Raw genomic sequence first — 20,443 nt, forward strand, 5'->3', positions numbered from 1 at the left:
TAAGCTGCGTCTTCAGTAACGTCTCGGACTTCACTGTGTGTACAAAGGACAATAAGTGGCAAACAAGGCGTTTTGTGAAGCAGAACTTTTAATAAACATAACTTACTTTTCAGAAGCTTGTTTGCCACTTATTGTCCTTTGTATACAGCTGGTACAGCATCTTTTAAGGTCCCCCGGGAAAATTCCGTTGTGTTGTGACTCACTTCCGTTGTGTTGTGGTTCTATTTGCAGCGCGTTTTTCTAGTTGCAGCGCGTTTTTCTATTTGCTGCGCCTGTGTTGTAATTTTGATGGATGTGTTTTGTGCTTTTGCAGCGCTTTTCAATTTGCACTGCGCTGGGCTTTCTCGGCCACCGTACATTTACTTTTAAATGCCAAAAAAAAAGCCCTGAATACTTTCCACAATTCAGGGCTTTTTTTTAAAGATTTTTACTATAATATAAACTTTTCTTTTTAATGAAGGATTTAAACAATGCATAGTTGTTTAGTCTTTAATTGGGTTTTATTAGTCTGCATTTTAGTCAGTCAAATAGCCAAAAGTCCAAAAAACTAACTAGAAATTCTCTACAATTTGTGGATGTTAATAGTTCTAATGCTTTTCTGTATTTCAACATTTTGAATTAGGATTGTTTCCGGTTAGTTCTACAGCTCAACTGTATGATAAACTATCACCTTAAACCATTGCTAGTGTTTAAATAGCCATGACAACTGTATTTGTTTTATAGATTCCCGATATTTTTTTAATTAGGCAATTATTTTGTCGCAGCAGTATATTTTTGAAATATATATGTATATTTAAATATAGTTATCGCAAAAATACCCTAAAATATAGTGATATTATTTTAGGCCATATCATCCACTACACTACATACCAATGGGCATGGGACTCCTTACATTGTCCAACCTGTGTAATATGACTAGCACGCTAAACAATGTAAACGACAGTATACGAACAAAGGCTGCATCCTTTTTATGGATTTCCTCATTTTATCTCGTAACGCGTTTGCTTCAGAGCATTTGGCTTAGTATCCCTCTTGTTATCGTATCGATTATCGAATCGCACTTACGGCCGGTCTCTGGCACGGTGCGGAGAGTGGGGATAAACAGACAAAGCGTGTACTCTCCATTTACCGTGGATGAACTCTCCCTCCCCCGGAGCCCCTGCGATTACGCACAGGCAACCCCGCAGCACGTGTGGGCGTGGTCTGCGCTTTTGAGCGGGCGGGGACAACACGGCGAATGGGCGTGGTTTAGCCGTGGTGGGCGTGACCGGGGCAGCTCTGCCAGGGCCGCCATTTTTGCACAGGGATTGAAGGGATCCTATTTTTTATCAGTCGGTTTTAGTAGGTGTAAAATTGGGGTTTAAATTAAGCAAAACTTTACAAAACTGTAGGCTAAGCTTAGAGCAGGAGTCCGAAGGCTGTGCGGTGAAAGGAGAGAGAAAATAGCAGCACACGATCAGCTTTTATCCTTTTCTTAAATCTGCTTTGCTACATCCGCAGTGGAGACTGAAGAGTAATTGTTTTGGTGCCCTGTTTCTCCATTCAAGGCTTTTTTTTAGTAGATAGTGGACGTTAAAGGTGAGTGATTTATTAAAATATAACATGTGGACTCTTTTATGCAGCTGAAACGATTGAGTGTTATTGCCTTTAGCATATTACAGCTTTATTTTCCTAGCTGGCTAACGTTAACCTGACTTGTGCTGGCCAGCTCGCTGGCTGTGTGTGTGGATGCTGAAGATATGACTTAATGACCACGTTTAGGGTGTTTTAAAAGTCTTTTAAATGCTCAAATCGGGTTCTTTCAAAAGATAATCATCATGACGACCTTATTTAGTGGCATAAATACCTCTCATGTGTTTTTTGGCTGGTAAGGATGGCAGATAGCCAGCTGGCTAGCTTGTAAGCACTGGACATTTGTGTCATATAGGTGGCTGCTATGTGTTAGAGAATGGGCTATATAACAAGCAAGAAACGTGCGTTCTTGCTTGTTGTGTTGAATGGTGCAACTTGCTGCCAACAACAATTGTTACCCAGACTTATTTCTGATTAATGTCTTTCTGTTTGGACTACAAACCAGCAAGCATGGCAGCATTTTAAACAATTTAAGAATAAGCTAGACTATTAGAAAGAAGAAGAAAATCTTTTGTACATTTATACATTTGCTAGCTAGGTGATTGATGCAGTGTTCCAAATGTAGTTTTAAGTTGTTAGCTAGCTAACCTAGCTAAGTACGCTTGGTTGTCAAACCCCTACTGCTACATTTTCCCTCCATCCAACCAGTGCGGTTTTACAGCAAGGCTGTGTTTATTAATGTTTACATGAGCAATGTGGGGCCAAGGAAAATTATTTAGAAAAGTATAGCTGAAGTCAACAGATCTGGTTTGGTTGTGGTGTGAACACCTACATATCTTTGCTTTTTTGTTTTTGTTTAGCAATTTCTTTTCAATATTAGCATTCAATAATTATAAAACAGCATAGCAAAATCAAGAATAGAAAGCATGAAAGAGGCAAATTTGAAAGACAATTTTAAGTATTTGTCGTTATTCGAGTACAAAGTAAACAGACCTGTTTGTAAAAGGGGGGTTTCCATTAAGAGGTTATCTTTTGATTTTTGTTGTTTTTGTCTTTTTCTACATATTGGCTACCTCTATTACACATCACAGCAGGCAAGCTCAAAAAAGAAAGCATGGAAAGGAGGGAAATTTTACATTGACCTGTACTTTATGCTACATCAAAGGCATTTGTGAGCTTGCTTTGTTTAACATTAAACATAAAATAATAATTCTTAAATCTGTATTGGTTATGGTTACTGTATTATTGATATGAAGTCATAAACTGCATGTACGTATGTTAATAAAAAGTGGTAGGTAGATAAGGCGTACAAAACAGTAAATAGTAAATGTTGTAGATAGTTATGCCTCAATAAATGATGTAGGGTTAATGTTATTCGATTTTATTTGCTACTGAGCTCGCCATTGTTACCTTGGGCTATTGCAATAGGTTAATTTTCCTTTGGGATTAATACAGTGATCTCTCAATCATTATATATAGCTGTAATTTATGATCAAGCTAACAGTATTTATCTATCCATCTCCATCTTTTTACTGTCATTTAACGTTATCTAATTAACGTTACCCCTCTGTTTGTCTGTTTATCTATCTATCCAAACACAGGTAGCCAGGTTAGCTAACTAGCTCTGTAGCTAACATTAAACCAGCTTTGCATCCAACTGCGCAATGTTTTTATCTATGTGCGTTTATATCGAATAAGCATCGATATTTCTCACTTTTTACTTAATATGGCATGCAAATGCAAACTCTTCACTTGATCTGGTTTACAACTGGAGCAAAAATCTAATTAGTTTTCGCGCTTTAAACACAAAAATGCGCCGAATTCGTCTGCGCATTTAACTTTAACTAGCTAACGCTGGCTGGCTAGCAGGTTAGCTTTAGCTGTTGGTTAGCTTAGTGAGCCCTTGCATAGGGGAATTCTCACCTTTTAAAGCTTTTATGAGACTTTTTAACACCTAAAGTTGACTCTTACTGATTACTCGCAAAGGAAGATTAAGAGTGATGTTAGTTTAAACTAAAAAATAGCATTTTATCAACAGATTACTGAACAACCAGCTATCTAATAGTTAGCTTAGCCACCTCGCCTTCCCCTTGTTTTTGTCGTTAATGCTGATTTTGCGGACCCGCGTTAGATCTCCTAAATCCTAATCCAGAGCAGAATAATCCGTGTGCAGGTTTTCTTGGGTCGGAACCGAGAGATAGCATGTTGTGAGTGTGATCTGGACGGTTCTGGCTGGGTTGTTTCCCCCCAGTCCTCTCTCTCTCTGTGTTGAAGAGGTTGTGAAAATGGCGGAGCGGAATAAAGCTGCTGCTCCGCACCCACACCCTCTCCACCTCCAACAGCAGCAGCACACTAACCCCTATCAGCGCTGATTACACCATCCTTACCTACAGTGCTGCTTTATCATCCACAGTTACACAGTTATATTGTTTCTATACTCGTTTCATGTCCTTCTCACCTCTATCATGTTCTTGTGTTTGTTTGAACCTCTCCTGGTTGTGAGACAGGGTTTTCCTAGCCTTTTCCTGGGGGACACTTCACCTAAATCACTGGAGTTTACACATTTTACATGCTTCATGCATTTTACACTGCATTTTGAGACATACTTTATGCTTTTAAAATAAGTTCAGAATCGGTTCCAGTCTTATTTATAATCGTAACCTAACAATATGCTTTAACTTTACTTTAGGTGCATGTAGGTGATTTTCCATGGCTTTGTCCATAGTTATAGCCAGGTCCTGTTTCGTTCATTTTAGATCCTATTTTAAACTTTACATTAAAATGCTAGGTCTCATAATTTTATAAATTCAACATATAATTCGTTAAAAACATAAATGTAAAACATAAATGCTTAATATAAAAATAAAAATAGTATGTCTTACTTTATAGTTTTTACCATGTTTTGTTTTGATCATATCATCATCATTTGAATGATATGAGTTCCTGATTTATGCTTTGTAACATAATAGTAATAATTATTTATAATAATAATGTTCTACTACAGGCTTTTTATAACAATGTTAGGTAGCATATCATGTTTTCCTACTTTAAAGTAGAGCTATACAGTATATAATGTAATAGAAAATGTTTATTTTTCTTTTAGGTTTGGACTCTTGATATTTTAGTTGTTTAAAACAAGGTCCTTCACAGACATATGCTAATTACAGGATGCATTACATGAATTGACAAATTCATTTTTCAGAAGGTTGTAGGTATAGACATCTTTTGTGGGCCTACTTTCAGTTTTTTGTACTGTAAGCAAAGTTAGTATTAAGTGTAAGGCAGGAAAAGCATGAAGATAATCAATAAACAAACACATTAGCCAACTAGCTAATGTTAGATAGCTAACCAGGTAACGCCTATGATTCTAAACTGGTATGCATTCAGCTATGCAGCTGTGTAGTAAATAAATGTCAACATTTCTCCCTTCATTTAAGAGAGCACACATTTTAAGTTTCAATTTTGTCTATGTTTGGTGCAGAAATTGTAGGAAAAAATGCAACAAATTCTTCAAAAGTTAAAGCATTTAACTTTAGCTTGCTAGCCTTGCTGGTTAGCTTTAGCCTTGGTTGAAGAAATACATTCCCTGCACTTATGCTTCCACATAAAAGAGAAAAACGAAATATTTTAGAGCCATGATCTTCTCAGAACTGTCTAGATTTAGTTCTGCTTTAGGCATCTGCTTCTATGTAGCATCATAGTAAGCTATTATATCTATATGTAGATACTACAGTAGGTAGTATCTAATGTTAGCTGTGTAGCTAATGACTAAACCAGCTTTGCATTGTTTTAATTATTTTGCATTTAGAGAAATTAAACGTTGACGTCATTTTCTGTTTAAAATGACAATTTACTATACACTTATTTTGTTCTATCTAGCTAGCAAGTTAGCTTTAGGTGATAGTTAGCAATTACTTAAGAAATGCTCTCTTATTTTAAATATTTTCTTAACTTTTGGTGTAATAACTTTCTGTGAGGGAGCCTCAGACATATGTAGACTATTTATTTTACTCATTCTGGACTATCTATCTACCTATCTGTATTTCTATCTGTCTGTCTATATAAGCAAACGTACTATCTAGTAGTTAACATAGGTTAACTGTGTAGCTAGCGTCAAATCAGATTTTTGCTAAACTAAAGTGTTTCTTTGTTGTTGTTGTTTTTCTGTGGTACAACTGGTGCCAACAATTTGTTTTTGTTTTACTTTAAATGCAAATAATGGGCCAAGTTCATCTGTGACTTTAACTAGCTAGTTAGCTTTAGCTGTTAGTTAACTCCTGCTTAGGGATCTGGAAATGTGCACATATTGTAACCATTTTTCTTCCAATGACATATACACCAAACCCCACTCTGACTGGATATTTCATTCTGGACTAGGAAACTCTTGTAATTCATACCGGTTGACATACAGATGAAATTCCATTGTCATTCTGACAGTATAGCCTGGTTTGTTTTAGTGTGCTGAACTGCGGCTGTTATTGGCAGATTCTCATATGGCGGAGTTACATAAAGGCATGAATGTGCAGCACTTTGTGAAAGGAACAATAGGGGATTTATTGTGGCCTTTGAATTTACTTTGCCCTCACTCATGCTTTGTCATCTGCATCAGCTAAAAAATCGATCTAGAACCAACTTTTCTTTACTTGTCCTTTTAACTAGGAAAAAGTCAGAATAAAAGTCAAATTATTGCTGTTAATTTACCCTTTACTGGATTGACCTGATTGTCTTTAGCCAAGTGTGTTAGTGTGTGTCCATAAGTGTGTGTGTGTGTGTGTGTGTGGGAGTCACATGCACATGTGAGTTATACGCTTGTCAAAAGAATAAACAGGAAATGAGGCTGCTTTAGAGCGCACATGCTAGCTAGCACACTCCTTCCTTCAGTCAGGGAAATTCTCTTAACTACACAGCGATATTGAGAATTTACCAGCATGGATGAGCCATTAAAACCTCCCTTCTTAAGATAATAATATTGTTGATTGTGGTTCCAGTGGTTTTCTGCAACAGGGTAGTGTATGTATACATATTAGGAAGCGTGTGAACAGTCAGATACACTTTGACATGAACCAAACTTTGATGCTTTAGACTTTACTGGGTCAGAACGTCATCAGGCAGGTCTTGTTCATCAGGGGTGATCCTTGCATGCAGTGGTCAGTGCCTACAAAAAGTTCTCTAAGAAAAGATGCCCTTGCATCATAGGCAACCAATACTCACTGATGCTTATGGAGGTCCCACAACACAACTTACAGGACAGTTGTTGGTGCCAGATACCACAGAACATCTTCAGATGAGTCATAAGCAATATTAAGAAGGTGTATTTAATGTTATGGCTGATTAATGTTGTATTTGAATGCTTACTTTTATGGTAGCTCTCATATATGGACTTCAGGGATGTGCTGCATATGGGTTATTTAATATATGTTAAAATATGATAATAATAAAAAAAATGTAATAATAGAATTACAAAGCAGCTTTAGAAAGTAAGCGATTCACCATCTGAATGGTGTAATGGAGTGAACACAACTTCTGGTGCTTAATGAATAGAGGATGATAATGATGCAGAAAGGTCATCTAGAGCTTTCTTGACAGCTGGAGTGTGCTATTGTACAACTGAATAGTCTGTATCTTACAGCTCGAATTAGTATAATTTTTGTAACCTTGAGAAATAATTTTCTCCTGATTTTTCTTAAGTTTGCAAATTTATGTGTTAAACTGACTTAAATTGATGATCACTGCACTACAGTGCATTTAGATTAACAAACCACTTGCACTGTGTACACATAGCACAAGCATTTCTTTATTGTAAAATCCAAGGTCACACGAAGGTAGACTTCAATTAGTAGCAAATAACTTTTTGTTTTAAACTTTTTTTATTTGGCATGTCTTTGTGTTTTATATGCTGATTTGATGTATTTCGATCCATTCTTTGTAGGGGCCTTAATTCCCAGCCTACAGCACTGACTAGCATTCCTATTAGAAGATTAGATTGCTTCAGAATTTACCAATATCGGCATTAAGGTGCTTGAATTTGATCCTTCTAAACTGATCTTCAGCTTTAAAGTACTACATTTGGATTAGTATCAGCGTATTTTCAGGGTTAAGGTACTATGATCAGATCTGTATCAACCAGTAGTCAGAATAAGGTACTAAAGTTTAAGGTATTCAAATTGGATCCAAATCAAACAGTACTCAGTACTGATTTACTTATATTTAATGTGTACCAGAAAATATGCAGCTGTTTGGTTTATAGTCGGAATTGAGGTACTTGAATTTGATCTGTATTAAACAATTCTGAGCATTTAAGCAGTCAGATGACAGCACTGTTGGCTGACATTTAGCGTTTAGGCACTGACTAAATCAATATCTGTTGTAACTCAGCAGTATGGTACTTGGGTCAGAACATCCCCAGGATGTTTCTCTTTTGTTTAAGGGGTGTGTCATTTTTACAGATTGATATTTGATTTTGGCAGATTGATAGTGACGGTATGCTTTATATTTTACATGGTCATTTAAATAGCGCTTTTTATTTTTGTTTAATTAATCTTATTAGTATTAAAAATGAAAATCCCTTATTCCAATATTTCTTTGAGTTTTGAGATTCAGGATTAGTTCAGATCTCTATATACCAACATTCCCAGGCCTGTCTCTGTGTTTAGGAGGATGTGGAGGTGTTGAGGAGGTCAGTGTGAAAGCTGTGTTCTTTCCCTTTTAACATTGACAAAGACCCTTTGCCCTGCTCTTTCTCCACCTCACTCCCTTCCCCCCCTGACTCTCTCCATCACTGGCCACAGCAGATGCACCCCCAGGCAGCTATTTTCAGGCAGGCCAGACAGGCTGGACCCCTCTGCGATTGGAGGCGGGGTTTCTGTAGTGGGTATCTGGTTTGGTGCTTAGACTTTATCTCAGAGTTTTATTGCTGCAAAGTGGTATGAGTACACAAATGGGTATGGTGTGTTTGTGTGTATATAAATGGGTATGTTTGTTTATGCATGGATATAGATGGGTATGCACATGAAAATGGTATACATTTATGCGCATGATTATTGGTATGTATGCATGGGTATAGAAGGATATGGGATGGGTATATGGGAATAAGTGTAAATACATGGATAGTGCTAGGTTACATAATATATTGCTGTTGATGTGTATGGTGGATAGGAGTGGTGTATGGTTACAGATGGCATATATATACATCACTGTGTGTTTATGTGGATTGGTAGGGATATTAATTGTCACATACAGAGGGATATAGTCCTGTTCAAATGGCAATACTTCTCTACAGGGGCAAGACAAGCTGTGGGAGTGCATTTGCACACCTGTCTCAGCAATGGGTACAACAGAAAGTAGCTGAATTTAGTGCATTCATTAAAATTAGAAGGCAAACTTTAAAGCAAACTGACTTATATTTTGAGATATTTGTAAACGGCTAAACGGTAAATCTTACGAAACACACTGGAAACTGCTGACCAGAGCATTCAGGTAGGCTAAGTAGTGTGTGTGTGAGCTTGAGGGACCATAAGGGTGAAAAGCACTCATGTGCAAGGTTCAGTAGGTTCATATCATTGTTTCTTCATCACTCTAATCTTACACCCTTTTGTGGTCACTGCTACATGCCGTCCAATCTGATGAGTAATCAGCAGTGAAGAGTTGTTTCAATATGCTAAAATTTAAGCTTAAAACCAGCCTTCTTTGATGAGCCTAAACCTATTCACAAAAGGGCATAGCACCTTCAAGGGCCCCATAATACAACTTTTTTTCTATTGTATAATTTTCTCTCATTTATCGCAGGTAATGTGGGTTTATTGCACCGAATATAGTCCAAATTCTTATTAAATGTCCATTTTATCTTAAATGTTTCACAATCAGGTTGATTCTGTACTGACGGTTATATAATATTGTATCATATTGACTGAAGTATAACAACACATGCTTATTTGATGTTTTGCAGAAATCGAGTATTAAAAAGAGTACAGAGAAACTTTCTACTAAATTCTGAAGCATTGCTGTTAGGATTACATTCATCCTTCGACAAGAGCTAAAATGAATGAGTGATATCAGGATGTTGGATAATCACTACCTCATCCCAAATACCCCTACTCATACCAACAGTTGGATGGAAATCTCTCATTCCAGATAACACAGATCCACTGCTCCACAGTTTAATACTGGGGGCTTTGTAAACCTCACACCTGGTATTGGTCGTGTTACCAGTAGCTTATTGTTTATTTCTGCTTCAGAGGGTCCTATTCTATTGGTAGTACTTGTCTACTACAGGCTCTAGACAAGCTGTGTTGTGTGCACTTGCATATCTATGTCACTGTCATAATTAACATCAAACCCTGGGGGTCTCCACTAGATCTGCTAAACCAAACTGTTACAAATACAATAGTTTATCACGTTATCATAATTATTTATAACTAAATAAACCCAGGTCCAGAGAATAAAACTGTGGTGGTCTTTTTTTTCCTCCTGTATGTGGCTTTAAAGTGTCTTCTAGGCCAAAGCCATGCTAACGTACCTAAGCCTGGCGCTATGACAGGCCACTGTTTGGGATTTGTTTATTGGGATTGACCACTCTGTGAAAAGAGAGTAGTAGATGCCAACTGTTTTTCTGTTGGATTCACTTGTGCAGGTTGTGGCGAGAAATACGAAGCGTGCGCTTTAAGCCAGGCACGGAGGAGGGAAGCCGAGTGAGTGGGCACATGCCGGCGTGACTTCAGGAGCTGAAGGTGTGTGTAGTTGTTTCCCCTGCTCTGATTATTTTTTTCCCTCCTTTTTTCTAGCTCTTTTAGTTTCAGACTGGAGCTGGCATGGTTTAGACTGCAAGATAATCATACACTCTCGATATTACTGTTACACAAAACCTTGTTCTCAATTTTTGCATAATGTGATTCAGTGAGTTTACACTTTATATTGTTTCACAATTTTATGATGTATGGACCAATAGAAATGCTTCACACTGCATTTAGCGGACATCAATGCTGCATTAAATACTATTTGTCTTCACTAAAAAGAAAAATGTGTAGCTCCAAAATAGCTAGGGGTAAAATACAGGAGAAGCAATAATTTATAACTTATTTTCAGTGGAAGTCATATTTAAAGGTTATTTGGTGATTTTTTTTGGTCCGTTTGTCACCACCTTTTGTTACAGTGTGAAGCACAGCTGCTGTGTTCAAATTAAATAGCAAACTAAAATCTAATGTTAAAAAAAACCAAAACCTTAAGACATGATATGGCCGATATGAACACATCAGTGTTTATATATGTTTCACAACTGATAGATGTGCCAGTCAGCAAAGCACAGTTTAACTAAAATGACTAATATGACTCTCTGGGAGTGTAATTTTTTTTATTCTTTTTTATCTTTATCTATCTTGATAGTTTAAAGTCAGTTTAAAATATATCCACATAAATGGATAAAGATTATGGCACACCTAAACAGGCACAGCAGGAAATGGCAGTGATTGTGTGATGATTTGGGTAATTAGCACCATGCTAATTGGTGGAGTATAAGCTTCAAGTGACATGTATTGTTCTAAGAAGGTGGTGATTTTTATGTGGAAGGGTTTATCTTATTTGATTATCTGCTCTGACACTGACATTGTGGCTGCATTTCTGGCAAGGATTGAGAATTCAACACTTGTGTTAGCTGATGACCTCTCTGATCTAGGACCACTGTCAAAGGTTGGGTTCAGACTGCAGGCAAATCAGATCTGTTTAGATGACTGTCCACACTATTATTTGCAAGTGATCAGATGGGATTAGTGTGTCCGGATATAACAAAAAGGTTGCTGCGGTAGCAACTTTAGCATTAGTAACCAATCTGATTTGAGTAAGCATAGTGTACAATCTGAGGCACATCTGTAAAAATCCGATTGTTATCACAATTTAAACCACCTCCACATGTGGTTTGGGTCTGATTTTTTAGTTTAAATGTATCTATCTAACCAGACTGTCAATCCTTTTGGAAACAATTTTAAATATGCCAAAAATCTGATCTGATATGCCTGTGAATTTGGACTTAAGAAAGAACAAAATTGTCATGTCCTAAACTGCTGAGTTAGAACATCAGACCACTAGGCAGGTGCTGTTGGGTATTCTCGGTATGCAGTGGTCAGTGTCTATCAGAAGTGCTGTGATGAGGATCATGGGCACTCACTAATTCTCATGGAGGCTCCGCCCACCTCACAACTTACAGGACTTAGTTAGTCTTGGTACGGATACCACACAACACCTTCAGAGGTCTTGTAGAGTCCATGCCTTGACAGGTCAGAAATGTTCTAGTGGCATGTTTGGGAGCTATACTAGGTGGTTTTAATGTTATGGCTAACTCTTTTGCTGCAGAAGCCACATACACATGTTTGCTGTTTTTAAACACATGGCAGCCTTTTCGCAGGAGGAAGTGAGCAGCTTCACCAGCAAAACCGAAACCTTAGCTCAGTTTCCGACGCACACCATCGCCGTCACAACCGCTCATCTCCGAAACTAGGAATTTACTGCTAACACACAGAAAACAGAAAGTATCAGTTAGCATTTATGGTGGAAGCATAGAGCAAGTATACTTAATGGACAGAAGTATTGAGACGCCTGTTCATTCATTGCTTCATCTGAAATCAAAGGTATTGAAGAGTGTACCCTGCTATATATGGGGTATAAGGTCTGGAGAGGTGTGTAGAAATTCTGGTAAAGGTGTGTAGAGTACTAATCTGGTTCTGATTACAGTGTGCAGATATATAAACACACAATTAAGACTAAAGTCCACCCATCTGCTCACATGGCTTTGTTGACAGTACAGGGGCTGGCTATTAAAGCAGCTGAGTTTGGTGGATCTGGGTCAGGACTGAACCAGTACTGTCTATTTTGAGCCTGATCATTTGTTTTTGTCTCTTGTTGAGGAGCAGTTTGGAGCCAGCACCATATACAGTAACTAGTTGCCAGTGGAGCATTAGCATTAAACCTTCCTACCCCTAGGCAGCAAGCTAACGCTAATCAGATCCAAACTCAACTTTATTGTTCTTTGGATCAATTTAGTTACAAGAGTGAAATGCAGTTTCTCAGGCCTTGGTGATATAACTAAAATGATAAAAGATTAAGATGAACAAAGATAAAATGGAAACAAAGAATAAAATAAAGGATATAGTATAAGTATTGCACAATGTTCTATGGCAACAGCTTAGAAGTATAAAGTACAAAAGTGCAGGTATAACAGCAAACTTGAGCAGCAATACATCACAAAATGGTTTGAAATGTCAGTGTGACAGTTATTCAGTCACTGGATATAATGCAGCATGTTAAAAAGCGTGACATAATTGTGCATTATCACACACAACAGATTGTACGTGCACACAGAATGCATATGAAGTGATTTTACAATGTATAAAACTTTAACTGTGTGTTCTTGAAGCTGAGATGGTAGTTATCTACCTGCTTCTCCATTTGATTACAATGATGAGATGATTGTGTAAGTGCTGTGGCTTTAACTCGGCGCTGTTTTTGGGTGGAGCGGGTCCGCTGGGCCAAGCTCTCTGGTGAGCGGCGTTGAGGGAGGCGAGGGGATCAGGTGACGGGTTTCTGCACTGTAATGCTGTAATGGAGCTGGGCCTTACCTGCACAACAGGTGGCTCATAGACAGGATGCACCTGCACTTCCCCTTCTTTCTCTCTACCTCTCACTTTTTCTCTCTCTCTCTCTCTCTCTCTCTCTTTATATTTCTGTTTCTCACTCTATATGCCTTCTTTATATACCATCTTTGTCCCCACCTCTCACTTTATTTTTTATTGCTCTCTTCTCTCTCTCTCTCTCTCTCTCTCTCTCTCTCTCTCTCTCTCTCTCTCTCTCTCTCTCTCACTTTCTCTCTCTCTTCCACTTCATCTCTCTCACTTTATTTCTCTCTCTCTCTTTACCTCTTTACTTCTCTTTATGAGCAGTTATTCTCTGTGGTTTAAAAGATCTTTAAAACAACATATGTTTAGAATTTACCTTTTATTCTATCTGTCACTTTCTTTGTTTATTTCTCTTTCTCCATCTTTCTCTCTGTCTCTCTCCCACTCTCACTCTTTGTGATGTAATGGTGTGAGCCAGGCATGAAATCGATCATGTGATGGTACAGTAATAGGGCCTGAGTGGTCCTGGCTGTTCCTTTGCCTGCCAGCATTTAAATGACCGCCCCCCTCCCACCCGCTGTCTTTTTCTTCCTTTTTTTCCTTTCTTCTCTTTTTACTCTTATTATTAACCCACCACACACTAACATGGTGATAAGGTCTTCTATGATCCACACACTCATTCTGACAGACTGTAGTACACTACAGGAAGCGTAGAGGGCACTCTATAATGCTTATTGATGTTCATATGGTCATAGCCATGCTCATTCTGACAGACTGTTATACATTGCATTGCATGTGTGACTCAGCCTGTGTGAATGGTGTTTGTGTGTCGTCATTTGAGGTTCAGGGGAATTTTCTCTGAGCCAGAGTGAGTAAAGAGATTGGAAAAATAAATTGAGAGAGAAAAGGTGAATAAGGGTAAATAAGGGCATCACGCGCATCACTAATGTATTGCAAGCGAAAATTATACAATATATTACCTTAGCTATATACTGTCCCAGCCCTAGTCTTGATCAGTATCGACCCCAAAATGACAGTTTCATCAGGTTACAGTATATTGAATTGCACCAGGACAAGGCCTGTATAGCAAGAACTTGACAATACATTAAGTATTACAATACAAGAGATACATTTCAATATATTGCAAAAGTGTGAGGAAGGTGATATTTTGTATCGCATTAAAATCAATAATTAAAAGACAAATACAAATGTTCCAAAATGATTTGGCTTCTTCTGTAAAGTTGCTTATTTTAATAAGGTTTAAGGTCCTCCCATGACTGTGTGTTTTGCATCTTTTAGAGCAACCTGAATGTTGGAGGGATCAGAGAGAGAGCAAGAGAGAGGCAGAGAGAAAGAGAAGGAGTGAGTTAGAAAGAAAAAGAGAGAGAGAGTGAGAAATAGAGAGAGGTGGTGTATGATTATTTCCCTCTGGACTGTTTTGGCTGTTCTTATCTTCCCTCCACTTTTCTTTCCACCCTCACCCTTTCCTTCCCCTTTCATTTTCACCCTTTTCTTCTGAGCTGCTCCAGATCCCGCTCCGTAATCCGTTTTATTTACACCTTCAGAGTGAGGCCGAGTCGCCACTGCGCCTTCTTTTCCATGTTTTTCCTTTTTGTCTGGGTTTAAATGGTCGCTTTCTTCCCTCGTTCCGTTTAATTTGGCTCTGGAGTCGGTCCACCCTTTGCTTGCTTGCTCACTCAGTTGCTTTCTCTCTCTTTCTTTTTGCTCTCCTTCACCCCTTGTGTGTGTGTCTAGAGTTTATTTAGGAAGTGCAGTAGGGAGGGAGAGAAATCCGGCTTGGACGGACGGTAGAGGGAGGTGGAGGGAGGGAGGTGGAGGGAGGGAGGGTGGGTGTGCTGTAGGGGGGGGTTTGCCCCTCCTTCTACACCCCCTCATTCTCTTTAGGATGGCATTCTTACAGAACGAATTACAGGCGGACAGTGAAGCCACAGTGTGTGTGTGTGTGTGTGTCTGTGTGTGTGTGTCTGCATATGTGTGTGTGTGTGTGTGAGAGTCAGGATAAGCTCCGCCCTAGCTCCACCCACTTACTTCGCTCAGTTGGACAGGAATTCTCTACTGTACTCTTGTAACCCCCCCCCCCCCCCTCCCACCCCCAACACCCCCCTTTCGTGTATGTGTGTGTGTGTGTGTGTGTGTGTGTGTGTGTGTGTGTGTGTGTTTCAGGGTGTGTCTGTTTAGTCTCTATAGGTGTGTGTAAGTGAGAGTATACTGCCTTGTAGCTAAAGAGGAAGGGTGCCTAATCGTAAAAAGGATGTATGTGACACACACACACATACACTTGTGTGTTATTGTGCCAGTGCGCATGCGTGCATTCTTGAGCAGTGACGGAAGGCCTACCCTACTGCTGCACAAAAAAAGGAGTGTGAGAGTGTGTGTGAGAGTGTGTGTGAGAGTGTGTGTGAGAGTGTGTGTGAGAGTGTGTGTGAGAGTGTGTGTGAGAGTGTGTGTGAGAGTGTGTGTGAGAGTGTGTGTGAGAGTGTGTGTGAGAGTAATTTCAGAGTTAATTTCAGAACCTTCAAGTGAAGTGTTTAATGCTATTCTACACTATATGGACAAATGTATTGGGACGCATGCTTATTCATTGTTTTTTCCTAAAATCAAGGGTATTAAAAGAGTTTATTGTGCTTTTGTTGGAGTAGCTCAGAAATCTGTTCATAATAGGATTATTGCAGTTGCCTTATTCAAGTATATATAAGTGAGCAGTGTTTAACAGCACAGCACTCTCAATCACTTTTGGAGAGACCCAAAAAATTAAGTTAATCTTCATCTTCTAACGTATGTATGATCATATAGAAGCTTGATCTGTTAAAAGCTGTGGTGTTTGAGTTTTAGAGGATTGACGCTGTCTCATTGTGTGAGTATGTTGGCTGGTTGCAAAGCAAAAATCTGATTGTTCGACTCATGTAAACTCTGAGTTTTCCCATTATCTGATAAGTTACTGATAAACTGTGTTTTTACATGCACTCCCTAATCTGATTACTGCTGAACATTACTCAGTGACTCTACTGTGCAGGCTACAAGATTATGGAGCATTTTTTAATCAAAGGATGTTATATGATGATCACCACCCCAACTCATCATACCCAGATTGTGTATTGGATGGAGCTCAATACTGTGGCTTTATATCCCTCTAGCCCACAGCTGACACAAGACATGAAAGCATGTTTGCAAAGCTTAAACTTAAAGTTTAATGCTGCTTTGCACGTGTGAGTGTGTGTGAGTGTGTGTGAGTGTGAGTGTGTGTGAGTGCGCGCACACGTCCGACCCAGACATAATAGAGGTGTGAACTCGGGCCTGCTCTGTCGTGGCATCTGCCTCTTCTTTCTCTAATCCTGACCCCCATCTATCCCCCTACAGCACACACACACACACACACACACACACATTCCTGCTGTAATGCCTCTGTCGCCTCCTTGTTTGTTGTTGTGTGTGTCACTATGACATATTTAGCTCCTCTTGCTCCCTTTAGGCCGGGATTAAACCTCTATTTGACAGCGAAGCCCTCTGATTGGCCAGCCTGCTGCCCTGAGCTGTCCGTCATCCTCTGTAATCCCGCCTTGTTTTAGCTGCTCCACTCCCTCAATCGTCTGACACCCGGCTGCGGTTAATTATTTATCTCTCTGTCCGTTTCACGCACAGTCATGCTCTTCCTCTGATACATTGTGTGTGTGTCCAAATATGTGTAGGAGTTAAGGACCTACAAAAGCTCTGACCAATACAATCGGACACCAGATGGCAATAAAGGTCCCTAAGATCACCTTGCTCAATACCAAGAGTGGCCTAGATGTGTATAAAAAGCTCCCAACACTGGGTTGGATTGATGATGAAGTTTCTTCTGTATCAGTACCTTACTTCACTGATGCTTTCAAGTGGCTGAATCCTAAGTATGCACAGAATATTTGGAAACCAAAACTTATTCTTAACCAAAACTTAAACTTATGGCAAAATGAGCACTTTTGGTGTTTGGAATAAATGAAAAGAATGAATACTTTAAGTCATATTGTAGTGTTTTCTTTGAGGTTGGGATTTTTTGGGCCGAGAACAGCAGGCTTACAGCTGCACTGTGTAAAAGAGTGCTTCTTTATACAATGATGGTAGAGCAGACAATTGCCACATTTATGTAAATTTTTACTGATTACACACAAATAAATATAACAAAGCATTCAGCATCATTAATCATGCTCAGTATCAATTTACTCAGATTACAAGCTTTTTATAAACTGTCCAGCTTTGCAGCTGAAAGGTGGAAGCTGTACAGGGCTAGGATAACAAGGTTAGCTGAGCTAACTTAGCCTTAGCATGTGTTTGTATACCAAAAGGCTGGCTCCAGTTCTCTGTGTAAATTTATTAATAGAAGCAGTTCTGAGGTAAATATAGGATTTGACTAGCACTGCTGAGAGAAATTCATGAATAGAAATTAAGTTCTGAGGTAAATATATGATTGGAGTAAACTTGTGATTAAGAACAGCTCTGGTGAAGTAAATGTGCTTCATTGTAAATTGTTTAAATTACTTTTGTGTCAGTTTTGGTGCATATCTACTAAATGCAATCAAATCCTCCTCAGAGCAATGTTCCAGCATCTCATCTAAGGTCTTGAGAGGCTGTATCTCCTTATTAATATCTTTACCTTCCTGATTAAGTGTTGTCTTTGGTATTATCTGCATGTGATCAGTGAATCTTTCAGTGTGTGAGTGTGAGAGAGAGAGAGATAGAAGGATCAGTGATTGTGTTAAAGAAAGGAGGGATGGAGGGAAGAAATCCTCCATGTTGTGTTTTCTTTTCTCCTCATTCATGGCGGCACTGAGTAAACGCACACCTCCGCTCTCTAGTGGCCATGATGTATAACTGCAGTTTGCTGTGTTTGGGCCGTAGAGGCTGCACTCCCTTTGCGCAGTCGGTTTAGCCACTATTTTGCTATTGGTGAAAGAAATTCAAGAGCAGTATTTGCTATATATAACAATTAATTTTATATTATTTATACTTTATTACCCTGTGTGTGTGTGTGTGTGTGTGTGTGTGTGTGTGTCTATATAAATTAAGTATATACATGTAAGGAGGAGCTGAGCAGTGTTATGTTCTGTTGATAATGATAAACAGAGAGCATTCCCTCTGATGTTCTTTTAAAGCTCTGATTTTCTCCTTGGAATCAGAGCTGCTTTTCTGTTTACAGTGCTTTCTGTAATAATATAATCTCACTAACTAACCGCTATAACTTTACTGAATTAGTGAAGTTATTTAGTTCTAAACTTCTCACTGCGATAACTTCTTTAATTCTAATGCTAACTTCTGTAACTTTCTAAGGCTAAGCTTACTAATAGATATAACTTTAATTTAATGAAAGTGCAGCTTTGCAGATGTTAACATTAACATCTGTAGTTTTCCTTATGCTAACGTAACTTGTCTCACTCTTTACTTCTCTTTACTACTTAGGTTTACTTCTCTAGTACTTCTCCAACACTAATGTTATTTCAAAATATCTAATGCTAACTTTTTTAGTTTTTAAATTATCTAATACTTGCTTTTTTTAGAATCACAAATGCTAAATAATAAAAAAAAGGAGTTCCATGGCTTCAATTACCTTTTCTAATGCTAACATATTAACGTATTAAATTTCACCGAAATCTATGGCTACACTGACATCTCTGATGCTTACCTAATGCTAACACATTTAGCTTCTCTTACATCCCAAATACTGACTGTTTTATCTTTTCTATTTACCATGGCTTATATTGTATTTATTATTGCCATATAACTTTTCTACTGACTTTTTTTTAGCTTCTTTGACAACTGTATCACTTTTGTTAGCTTCTCTATGCCTGTGAATGACGAGGTGATTTGTGTAATCTGTGTATAACTCTCTGTACATTACACTAACATTGTTCTGTGTGTTCTGGTTCTCTGCAGGGCTTGTGGATGCACTTAGATGTGTGCAATGAGTTCTGCGGCTGGCATGCCTCAGTGTTTCGGATCGTGTTCTGGACTCAGTAGGACTCGAGACTCGCAGCAGCAGCGCAGAGAGCACCGAGCGTCATGAGCTTAGCCATCCCTACGGGGGTGGACACGGCCAACACAGCGTACCTCGACATGGCTGCCGGATCAGAGTGGGTTCCTCTCGTGTTCTCTTTCACTATATATCTGTCTATAGTCTGTATGTCTATCTACAACTTTGTCTCCCTTTTGTGTTTATCTCTCTTACTCTCATTCACTCTCTCTTTCGCTATGTCTCTCTCACTTTCTCGATATCTCATGCACTCACAAACACTCTCACATACGTACACTGTCTATATTTATTTAGCAATCAGTCTGTCACTCTTTATCTCTCTACCCTCCTTCCAAACCAGGAAAAGTTCTTGAATATAAATTTTCTTTGCTAAGTGTGAGTGTGAGTGTGAGCGTATGTAAATTTACAATAGCACATAGAAAACCAGGAGAAAGGAGCAGCTATATTAATAAAAAATTGCTATTTAAAAAAAATTAAAAGCAGATGACATTGATAGTGGAAAAATAAATACAGCAGTAATGCTATAAAAACTGGGACCAGTGACTTAGTTCGGACAGCTACAGGTTGTAAAAAAGTTAGTCTGGAGCCCTGGAATTTCTATACGGCGTTAATGAATGGATACAAATGTATGCAATGTTTGTATGGTCTGTAAAAGAGTGCAATTGCATCTGCAGGTTTTATAACTGCAATGCAATTGTGCACATTTCTTAACCATATATGCTGTTTTAGAACTATGAGTACATAAACAAGGCATGCATTTAATGTGTGAATGTGAGTGTGTGTATGCAGGTTTATGAATGTGTGGAAGTGCTTATGCAGTGTTTATGAATATGCATAAGTGAATAGCATTTAGGTGTGCTAGTATGTATGTAAAGTTTATGACCGTGTGAGTGTATGCACCCTTTATGAATGTGAGAGTTTTGTATGCAGTGTTTATGAATGTGTGCGAGTGTGTGTGCAGCGTTTCTTAATGTGTGCGACTGTGTGTGCAGTGTTTATGAATGTGTGTGAGGGTGTGTGCAGCATTTATGAATGTGTGCGAGGATGTGTGCAACGGTTATGAATGTGTGAGAGTTTCCCGCCTCCAATTGCCGTGACAGCTTGCGTTGCCATGGCGCCTCCTCTGCACTGCGCTGCGCTCTGTCTCCATGGTGACTGTCTGATTGATGGCCTCCACTTTAGGCGCTGCAAGCTGCTTTAATGGGCGGAGCTTTTAGGGTCCTAACAAGGCTTTTAGACGTCCAAGTGC

The 20,443-nt window shown here is 38.8% G+C and overlaps 1 protein-coding gene across 3 annotated transcripts in view; it reads left to right on the top strand.

Annotated features, from left to right (window-relative positions):
* Positions 1-1,089: 1,089 nt before the first annotated feature.
* The window catches only part of kmt2e (lysine (K)-specific methyltransferase 2E), a 44,186-nt gene continuing 24,832 nt past the window's right edge, over positions 1,090-20,443 (top strand). Inside the window, exons 1-3 of one of the 3 annotated variants that reach the window (XM_007232710.4) lie at positions 1,090-1,578; positions 10,202-10,298; positions 19,098-19,294. In XM_007232710.4, coding sequence (XP_007232772.3) covers positions 19,224-19,294 — 71 coding nt within the window. In that variant the 5' untranslated portion in view covers positions 1,090-1,578; positions 10,202-10,298; positions 19,098-19,223. The remainder of the gene's footprint in view (positions 1,579-10,201; positions 10,299-19,097; positions 19,295-20,443) is intronic. The other 2 variants (XM_007232712.4, XM_007232711.4) reach the window with 2 other exon arrangements.

The sequence above is a fragment of the Astyanax mexicanus genome, chromosome 2 (assembly GCF_023375975.1).
Source record: "Astyanax mexicanus isolate ESR-SI-001 chromosome 2, AstMex3_surface, whole genome shotgun sequence".
Classification (NCBI taxonomy): domain Eukaryota; kingdom Metazoa; phylum Chordata; class Actinopteri; order Characiformes; family Acestrorhamphidae; genus Astyanax; species Astyanax mexicanus.